Genomic DNA, 10,913 nt, shown 5'->3' with positions numbered 1-10,913 from the left:
TTTAGCATCATATCTGTTGAATGTTCTGATAGCCAAGAAAAAGCACTAGGAGCCTTCAAAATTGGGACACAGATCCTTTAATCATATAACTTGAACACCAATCTTTCTTTAATGACCCAACACGGGCCATGTTTCAGTGTACAGCACCTGCGTCAGGGGTCAGTGTGGTTTGTCCCATATGATTGTGGAAAAAACAGCTAGAAAGCTTGATGCACAAAAATGGAAATCTGTCCCCATACAGTGCAGATTAAACGATTCTTCCTGCTCATCACAATTGGGGCCAGCATGCTTATTAGATGTATTATGCTAACATTGTATCATATCTCTGGTATTTGAATTCCTCTGCTGTTAAATGTGTATATTTTCGGTACTGTTTCACGGTAGTTCTATTATTGGGTTTCAGTTTGCTGTTCTCAAGTTTACCTCATTTATTGTATTTATGTTTACACTTGGTTATTTTACTATTGTTATGCTGTTAACAAAATTGTAAGTTTTATGCTAAACTGAACCTGCTATACATCACCTTGGGTGAATCTCTTCATAAAGGTGGTTAATAAATCCCAATAAATACGTGAAGATAAATTTGAGCAAACTGCATAATACCCATTTTGATGTGGCTTCTCTCAACACAAGAGGTGTCCTTATTTTTTTCATTTGGTCTCATGTCTTTTCCTTAGTCTTCAAAGCACATTACTGTTACACTTTGTAAAAATATATTTATATGAAGTGTACATTCTGGGTCTTTATCAGACTCAAATCATGTTTAAAAAATAATTCTTGGTTCAAATTCACTCTTATTTCACTAGACCTCAGCGATACCGCTCCAGCAGTTCACAATCTCATCATTGCCTAAGCTTTATACACCACATCACTGGTCTGTTTGCTGAAAAATTTCTAAGAGCTTATTCAATATTTTATTAACTCCAAATTACTGCATTTCTTATTCATTAACTTTAAAAAGATCACTTGCTGGATTTTCAAAGCATTTAGACTTACAAAGTTACATACAAGCTCATTTTCGAAAGAGATGGACGTCTAAAAAGTGACATAAATCGGCATTTGAACGTCCTTCTCACAGAGACGTCCAAATTGGTATAATCGAAACCGCATTTTGGACGTCTTTATCGGAATACGTCGCAAGGACGTCCAAATCTCAAGGGGGCGTATCGGAGGCGTGTTCAAGGCGGGACTTGGGCGTTCCTAACACTTGGACGTCTTTGAGCCATAATGGAGCAAAGCGAAAACGTCCAGCACTAAAATTTGGACATTTTGAGCTGGATCTGTTTCTGTTACGAATAAGGCACAAAAAGGTGCCCCAAATGACCGGATGACCTCCCCTCAGTGGTCACAAATCCCCTCCCGCCCCCAAAAAGTGTGTTCAAGAACATTATTTGCCAGCCTCAGATATCATATTCAGGTCCATGACAGCAGCATGCAGGTCCCTGGAGTATTTTAGTGCACTTCAGACAGGTGGACCCAGGCCCATCCCACCACTACCTGTTGTGCAGGAAACTGTGAGCCCACCAGAAACCCACTGTAACCACATATAGGTGCCTCCTTCACCCATAAGGGCTATGGTAGTGCTGTACAGTTGGGGGCAGTGGGTTTTGGGGTGCTCAGCACACAAGGTAAGGGAGCTGTATACCTGGGAGCATTTTATGAAATTCAATGCAGTGCCCCCTAGGGTGCCTGATTGCTGTCCTGGCATGTCAGGGGGACCAGTCTACTAAAAATGCTGGCTCCTCCCACATCCAAATGGCTTGAGTTTGGATATTTTAAACTTGGACGTCTTTGTTTCGAAAATGGTTGAAAATCAAAGATGTCCAAATCGCAAAACGTCTAAATCCAAGGACGTCCATGGTATTTTCGAACACAAAAGATGGACGTCCATCTTTTTCGAAAATGACCTTCCAGTCCGCCTCCAAATTTGGACGTAGTGTTCTGCTTACAAAGAAAGATTCTTACGTCATATTAATATATTTTTGGCAAAATTGACTTTCTCCCTCAATTTTATAAGAATAGCCATACTGGGTCAGACCAGTGGTCCATCTAACCCAGTATCCTGCTTCCAGCAGTGGCCAATTCAGGTCATAAGTACCTGGCAGAGCCCAAACAGCAATAGTACAAAAGGGAGAAAAATATGTATGACTATTGGGCTCATCTTCGAAAGAGAAGGACGTCCATCTTTTGACATAAACAGGGAGATGGACGTCCTTCTCCCAGGGACGCCCAAATCAGTATAATCGAAACCCAATTTAGGACGTCTCCAACTGCACTCAGTCGCAAGGACGGCCAAAGTTCAATGGGGCATGTCGGAGGCGTAGCGAAGGCGGGATTTGGGCGTGCCTAACACTTGGACATCGTTGACCCATAATCGAAAAAAACATGGACGTCCCTGACAAACACTTGGACGTTTTCACCCAGACATGTTTTTCTTACGACTAAGGCACAAAAAGGTGCCCAAAATGACCAGATGACCACCGGAGGGAATTTGGGATGACATCCCCTTACTCCCCCAGTGGTCACTAACCCCCTCCCACCCTCAAAAAAACTTCTTTCAAAATATGTCGTGCCAGCCTCTATGCCAGTCTCAGATGTCATACTCAGGTCCATGACAGTGCATTAAGGTTCCAGGAGCAGTTTTAGTGGGTACTGCAGTGCACGTCAGACAGGTGGATCCAGGCCCATACCTCCCCTACCTGTTGCACTTGTGTAGGGAAAAGCGAGCTCTCCAAAACCCACCACAAACCCACTATACCCATGTATAGGTGCCCCCCTTCACCCGTAAGGGCTATGGTAGTGGTGTACAGTTGGGGGCAGTGGGTTTTGGGGAGGTGTTGGGGGGCTCAGAACACAAGGGAGCTATGTACCTGGGTGCAATTTATGAAGTCCATTGCAGTGCCCCCTAGGGTGCCCAGTTGGTGTCCTGGCATGTCAGGGGGACCAGTGCACTACAAATGCTGGCTCCTCCACGACCAAATGGCTTGCATTTGGCCGTGTTTGACATGAATGTCTTTAGTTTCGAAAATCGCTGAAAGTCAGAAATGTCCATGTCTAGGGACATCCAAATTTAAGGATTTGGACATTTGATGGTATTTTCGAAACAAAAGATGGACGTCCATCTTGTTTCGAAAATACGGGTTTCCCCACCCCTTGATTTCGCCATTTTGCAAGGACGTCCAAATTGCAACTTGGACGTCCCTTTCGAAAATGCCCCTCTATGTTCCCCATAGAATAATATGCAAGAGAAAGGAGCAATATTAACGTGACATTCCTAAAGAAACCTTAAAAAGGAAAGGAACATGGAAGCATCGGGTATACACCAGAGGCACAGCTATTGGATTTCCTGTAGCACACAGCTTTTTAAAATCCTTTAGCCTATTGCATTTGTCAGTCACTTGCATCCATGGTCCAAATTCTCATATTCAACAAAAAAAAAATAATTTTTATGAACTTTTATTGTTTTTGTTCAACAAAAAAAACTTAAGCTGAAATGCATAAGCTAAAAGTGTATAGAAAAAAGAGACTACTTAACTATACAAGCAGACACAGCAGTGGCTTGAAAATATTATTTTTGTTGAATATGAGAATTTGGACTATGGATGTAAGTGGTTGATCACATGCAGTAGGCTAAAAGATTTGGAATAGCTGTGTGCCATAGGAGATCCAATAACCTTGCCTCTGGTGTATATCTGATGTTTCCATGTGCCTTTCCTTTTTAAGGATAATTTTTAAAGTTTCTTTAGGAATGTTACAGTAATAGTTCTCCTTTCTCTTGCATATAGAAACCCAAACAGCAGTAACATTCCATGCTACCAAACCCAGGGCAAGAAGTGGCTTCCCCCATGTGTATCTCAATAGTAGACTATAGACTTTTCCTCCAGGATCTTGTCCAAACCTTTTTTTTTTTTAACCCAGATATGTTACCCGCTGTTACCACATCTTTCAGAGTTCCAGAGCTTAACTATTCTTTGAGTGAAAAATATATCCTCCTATTGTTTTAAAAATATTTCCATGTAATTTCATTGAGTGTCTTCTAGTCTTCATACTTTTTGAAAGAGTGAAAAATTGATTCACTTCTACCTATTCTACACCATTCAGGATTTTATAGACCTCAATCATTTCCCCTCTCAGCCTTCTGTTTTCCAAGCTGAAGAGCCCTAACTTATTTAGCCTTTCCTCTTACGGGAGGAGTTCCATCCCCTTTATCATTTATAGTCTTTGCCAAATTAAAACTAGGTGAACTGAGTTAAGAAACAAGAGGAAGTAATCTAATAGAGGGCCCAACTTGTGGCACTGACCCAGAGAATAGATTCTTAAAGATGGTCTTGTGAGCTATGAATGTGTATTATATTTTAGATGAAACTAACTTGCCAGTTGAGGAGAGTAACGTCAGTTTTTAATAAGGCTGCTAGTTACTGTGATAGTATTTATAATCTGAATTTTGATCATATTGATTCCCTGATCTGAATGAATAAAGGGTAGGGGATGACTTTTTTTTCTTTATTTTTTCCTCCCAGAGGCATGTGACCTCATCTGGTGGCAACCGTAAGTTCAAATGCACTGAATGTGGAAAGGCTTTCAAGTACAAACACCATCTCAAGGAGCACTTGCGTATCCACAGTGGTAAATATTTGTTAATAGAAGTACTGCACTCATATTTTTTAAACAGTAGTTAATTTTCCACTCAAACTTAGTTGCTCAATAAAGGAAAATATTTCGGAAACCATGGACATTTTGGGAGTCATTTACTAACAGCATGTGCTAACAGCAAATAATGCAACTAACACACTAAAAGTACATGTGAGTTAACATTAGTACATGCTGTAGTGCTGGGCAGACTTATACGGTCTGTGCCGGGGCTGGTGGTTGGGAGGCGGGACTAGTGCTGGGCAGACTTATACGGTCTGTGCCTGGGCTGGTGGTTGGGCGGCGGGGATAGTGCTGGGCAGACTTATATGGTCTGTACCAGAGCCGGTGGTGGGAGGCCGGGATAGTGCTGGGCAGACTTATACGGTCTGTGCCAGAGCTGGTGGTGGGAGGCGGGACTGGTAGTTGGGAGGCGAGGATAGTGCTGGGCAGACTTATACAGTCTGTGCCAGAGCTGGTGGTGGGAGGCGTGGTTGGGAGGCGGGGTCTGTGCCTTGAAGAGGACAGTACAAATAAAAAAGTAGCACATATGAATTTATCTTCTTGGGCAGACTGGGTGGACCGTGCAGGTCTTTTTCTGCCGTCATCTACTATGTTACTATGTTATTAAATGACCTGCCCCCTTTATGTGGTATCACAAGCAAAATGTTTGTTTCTAGTTGTATATATCTTAATTCAAATAGCAAAGCAAGTTAAGATTTAACTAACATGAATCAATATTTTCAGTATTGAGAATGTTGAAAGCATTAGAAAGATTGTGGTGGAGTTTGTTTTCAGGAACAAAAGAGATAACAGCCCTCAAGCGGATGACATCAGATATGTCCTGGCCAGAACAGTGATTGCCAATCTTCCAGAACTTTTTGGCACACTCTAGTGAATATGAGCAGAGCATTCTGCATTGTAGTGGACATGCAGGGCTTCTTTGTTTGTTTGTTTTTTCTATAGTGTCTTGAAATTGTGAACTCTTTTGGTAAATGACTTCATGTGATTTTTCAAAGTTTCAAGTGGTTGCCTTCAGTTTGTCCTGTTTTTCCCCCTTTATTTAGAGATTTTATCAGTGTTGTGAGTTTTTCTTTTTGCATGTCCTCACAGATATCAGTACATTCCTTGTCATCAACAGCAGATGAATCCTTTAACTGACGGGTTGTATCCGCCTACCAGCAGGTGGAGATAGAGAACACTGAAAGCACATGGTGTTCCTGGACGCCCAGCCCCCTCTGCCTTCAGTATATCTCTGTCTCCTAGCAGGTGTGGATGTCGCTTTCTCAGCTCCTGGATATCTGCCTGGGGTGGCTCCTGTGCTTTTATGTTAAAAAGAGCACTACCTGAGGCTCCTGACAATTCCTTTCGGACTGGGTTGCCTCCAGTTCTTGATAGCCAAGCGTCTGCTGGAGACTTTATTTCTTCCCCCGAGCTTTTGGCTGACGCTAAGCATAGATAAGTGAATACCCCATCTGAGGAGGGACTATTCACCTTGTTCTCCCCCGTGGTCTACTTTCGGGGAGTCTGAGGGGTCTGGCAGGCCCTCACGTACTGATGATCCAGACGAGGGTGGCTGCTTGCCACAGGAGTTGGATGGCCCTAAAGCGGTTCGGATTTTCCACCACGACGAGCTGCCAGCTCTCATTTCTAATGCCTTACAGGCCCTTTGTATTGAAGATCCTGATGGGGGCGCTGCCTCTTCTATTAATCCTCGGATGGCTAGTACTAAGAAGCCTTCTTGGGCATTTCCCGTGCATGCTTCCATCCAAGAGCTTATTTCAGCTCAATGGTCTGACCCTGATAGTCCCTTGAAGGTGGCCAGGGCTATGTGTCACTTTTACCCTCTGAGTGAAAGGCAGTTGGCCCTCTTTGGGATGCCTGAAGTGGATGCGTTAGTCACGGCTGTGACTAAAAAGACTACTCTCCCGGTGGAGGGAGGCGTCGCTTTGAAAGATATGCAGGACCGGCGGCTAGAATCCACGCTGAAGTGGTCCTTTAACATCTCGGGCCTGTCCTTACGGGCAGCTATTTGCAGTTCCTATGCAACCCGGGCCTGCCTTTCCTGGTTGCAGCAGGCGGTTGAGCAGCCCGCCAATGGAGCAGGTTCCCTCACTGAGGTCGGCCCGCATATGGAGTCTGCTCTGCCTTTTTTGACTGATGCCCTTTATGATCTGGTCAGAGCTTCAGTTAAGCAGATGTCTGTGGCAGTTGCTGCCCGCCGCCTTCTTTGGCTCCGGCATTGGGCGGCTGACATGGCTTCTATACAAAGGCTGGTGAGGTTACCCTTTCGGGGCCTTCTTTATTTGGGGAGGATTTGGAGAAGATTAAGGACCTAGGAGACTCTTAAGTCCCAACGGTTGCCTGAGGATAGGCTGAGGCCTTCTTCCAAAAGTCCTTATTTTCCCTCTTCTTCCAGGCCACGTTTTCGCGAAGCTCGCAGGTATCGCCCGGGGCGCTCTGCGGGGTTTGGTCAACGTACCATTTCCAGCAGAGGAACTCCTTTCGTTCAGACAAATGCGCTGCAGCATCTGGGCAACATCCAGGAGTTCAGGGGCTCCTCCACAATGAGGGGCGCCGGTCCACTCGTCTGTTCTCGAGGAGTGGACCAAGATTACTTCGGATCAGTGGGTTCTGGACCTGATCAGAGAAGGTTACCGACTAGAATTCGCTGCCCCGATGGGAGACGAGTTTTTGAAGTCCCGATGCGGCACTGCCGTCAAGCGGGCGGTGGTAAACGAGACCTTGCAGGTGTTGCTGAAGCTCGGAGCGATGGTTCCAGTTCTTCCCGCTGAACGCGGCTGCGGTCGCTACTCCATCTATTTTGTGGTGCCTCGAAAAGGCTGGTCGTTCAGACCTATCCTCGACTTACGCAGAGTCAATGAGTCCTTAGGAGTGCGACACTTCCACATGGAAACCCTGCGCTCCGTCATTGCGGCGGTGCAGCCAGGAGAGTTTCTCACGTCTCTGGACCTCAAGGAAGCATATTTGCATCTTCCCATCTGGCTGCCGCATTAGCGGTTTCTCCGGTTTGCGGTATTGAGCCAACATTCCAGTTTCGCGCCTTGCCTTTCGGCCTAGCAACTGCCCCTCAGACTTTTTCCAAGGTGATGGTAGTTGTGGCTGCCTTTCTCAAGCGAGAGGGTATCAGAGTTCACCCTTCTCGACGACTGGCTCATCAGAGCGGATTCGGCAGACGAAAGCCGACTTGCCACAGCCAGAGTTGTTTCAGTTCTTCAGACTCTGGGCTGGCTGACCCGCTCTCAGTCTCTCGAGTGTTTGGGGGTCCGGTTTTGGGGTTCATTTTTCTTCCCGACAACAGGCGTCTCAAGCTTCAGAATCCGGTCCGCCTGCTCCTGTGGATGCTTCGCCCTCGAGCTTGGGACTTTGTTCAGCTCCTGGGATTGATGATGGCCACCATAGAGGTGGTTCCCTGGGCGAGAGCTCACATGAGGCCGCTGCAGCTTGTTCTGCTTCAGCAGTGATCTCTGATTTCCCAGGAATACAAACGCAGACTAAGGTGGCTTCCTACGGCCAAGCACAGTATGGTTTTCCGACAGCATGCTGCGGCAGAGGATGCCACTGGCTCTTCCTTTTTGGTGTCTGGTGATAACGGATGCCAGCCTTTTGGGCTGGGGAGCTCATTGCCGGGGACGCTAGGCTCAGGGTCTGTGGTCCACCATGGAAGCGGGATGGTCCATCAATCGCTTGGAACTGAGAGTGATGTTCCAGGCTCTTCTGGCCTTCCACAGGACGCTGAAGGGTCTTCCTGTCCGAGTTCTGTCGGACAACACGACAGCAGTGGCCTACATCAATCGTTAGGGCGGCACTCAGTGCAGGGCCCTGGCTGTGGAGGCGTCTCAGATCTGCGACTGGGCCGAGCGCCACCTAGAGCTGCTGTCCGCGGCTCACATAGCCGGTTAGAGCAACGTGCAAGCAGATTTCCTCAGCAGACATCAAATCGACCCGGCGGAATAGGAACTGGCAGAAGAAACTTTTCTTCAGATTTGTGCCAAATGGGGGACTCTAGGCTTGGACCTCATGGCGTCAAGCATAAACGCCAGAGTCCCTCACTTTTTCAGCAGAAGGAGAGATCCTTGCTCGGTGGGGGTTGGATGCCCTAGCTCAACCTCGGGCCTCTTGTATGTGTTCCCTCCTTGGCCCTTGATAGGGCGAGTACTACTTCAGATTTGCCTGCACCAAGGATTGGTGATTCTCATCGCCCCGGATTGGCCATGGTGTCCGTGGTATGTGGACCTCCGGCGGATGCTGGTGGACGCGCCTCTTCCTTTGCCTCGAGTTCCGAACTTGTTAGTTCAGGGTCCGGTGACTATGGAAGATCCTTGCCGCTTTGGTCTTACGGCCTGGCTCTTGAGAAGGCGCAATTGAGGGACAAGGGCTATTCTAATAAGATTATTGCCACGCTCTGGCTCACACGCAGTCTGCCTATGACTTATGCTCGGATCTGATGCACTTTTGAGGCGTGGTGTACTCCTAAGTCTATCTCGCCGACTCTGGCGACAGTCTTGCTTTTGCTGGACTTCTTGCAGGATGGGCTATAAAAAGGCCTGGCCTACAATTCCCTTTGGGTTCAAGTGGCAGCGTTGGCCTGCTTCCGGGGGAAAGTCTCCGGTTTGTCCCTTGTTGCTCTTCCAGATATTGTCCGATTTCTCAGAGGGGTGCTTCGTCTCTGTCCTCCTTTGCAGTCGTCTTGTCCGGCTTGGAACCTGGGGCTCATGTTGAAGGCGCTCCAGCAATCCCCGTTTGAGCCTCTTAAACGGGCTTCTGAGAAGGATGTGACTCTCAAGACAGGTTTTTTTTAGTAGCAATGACGTCGGCAAGAAGAGTGTCTGAGCTTCAGGCTTTTTCCTGTCGGGATCCTTTTCTGCAGTTCTCGGAATCTGGGATAGCTGTTCGTACGGTGCCTTCTTTTCTACCTAAGGTGGTTTCAGCTTTTCACCTCAACCAGCCCATCTTTCTTTCTTCCTTCTCTAAGGAGGAGTTTCTGGACTCCTTTGGGCAATTGCGCCTTTTGGATGTCCGCAGGGCTGTGTCAGTTTCTACAGATGTGTAAGGCCACTATAGTCCACTGGCTTAAGGAACTCATTTTTTCTACTTATCTGCTTTCAGGGCAGTCGCCGCCTGAAGCGTTTAAAGTGCATTCTACGAGGGCAATGTCCTCTTCGTGGGCTGAAACGGGTGTCTTTTCAAGAGATCTGTCGTGCGGCTACCTGGGCTTCTCAGCTCTCTTTTGTGTGGCATTACAGGCTGGATGTGGCAGCGCAGCAGGTTGTACATTTTAGAGCACAAGTGCTTGCTCGCAGAGTTGCCTGTTCCCACCCTACTTAGGGAGTGCTTTGGTACATCCCATCAGTTAATGGATTCATCTGCTGTTGATGACAAGGAAGGGAAAATTAGGTTCTTACCTTGATGATTTTCTTTCCTTTAGTCACAGCAGATGAATCCATGATCCCTCCCTGTCTGACTTTTGTTTTTGTACAGATGTTGCATACAGACATTGTGCCTCATTAGGAGTACTTGAAGACAAGCTATCAGAGTTACTACATGCTGTTTTTATTGCAGGAGGTTGGTTACATCCCTCCTTTGTTTGGCTATTGCTCCGGTTCAGGGGCGTTTGTTCTCTGTGAGGAAAGTTTGTTATTTTGCCTTTCTTATTCAATCTGCTTTGGAAATTTCATATATTGAAGGCAGAGGGGGCTGGGCGCCCAGGAACACCATGTGCTTTCAGTGTTCTGTATCTCCACCTGCTGGTAGGCTGATACCACCCATCAGTTAATGGATTTATCTGCTGTGACTAAAGGAAAGAAAATTATCAAGGTAAGAACCTAATTTTCCCTCACTCGGCCCTGTTTCTCCAAAATTGAGTTATTTGTTAATGCTGTGGCTGTTTTAAAATAGATGTCCTTAAGAAAGGCCAGCAACTTGAAGAGGCACACCTATTACATGTATGTAGTGTTAAGTCGCCAACTTCCATTATGTTTGCATTCTATGTCTGAATGTGGCATCTATCAGGTTTTCATAATCAGCAGGAAAGTATGAAGTTATTCAGTTTTAGTCCAGTCTGGTGGCCTTAAACATTAAATTACTATACAGTCTTATAATCCGCTACTACCGACAAGTTCATTTCTGATAATAGTCAAGAAATGAAACATTCTTCAGGAAAATTTTACAATATAACAAATCATGTTCTCAAAAATATCAGAAATAAAAATTGATAAAGTTATAAAAGATACTTCCTATACAGAAAGGCCTTTAACAACTTT

At 46.0% G+C, this 10,913-nt stretch overlaps 1 protein-coding gene across 2 annotated transcripts in view; it reads left to right on the top strand.

Moving 5' to 3' along the window:
- Window positions 1–10,913, top strand: part of ZEB1 (zinc finger E-box binding homeobox 1) — a 387,769-nt gene that overhangs the window by 308,441 nt on the left and 68,415 nt on the right. For both annotated transcript variants that reach the window (XM_030199176.1, XM_030199184.1), the window contains one exon: window positions 4,521–4,626. In XM_030199176.1, coding sequence (XP_030055036.1) covers window positions 4,521–4,626 — 106 coding nt within the window. The remainder of the gene's footprint in view (window positions 1–4,520; window positions 4,627–10,913) is intronic.

This window comes from Microcaecilia unicolor, chromosome 1 (genome assembly GCF_901765095.1).
Source record: "Microcaecilia unicolor chromosome 1, aMicUni1.1, whole genome shotgun sequence".
Lineage (NCBI taxonomy): Eukaryota > Metazoa > Chordata > Amphibia > Gymnophiona > Siphonopidae > Microcaecilia > Microcaecilia unicolor.
Note: the sequence above shows the minus strand (reverse complement) of the source record. Positions and strands in the feature narration are given on the sequence as shown.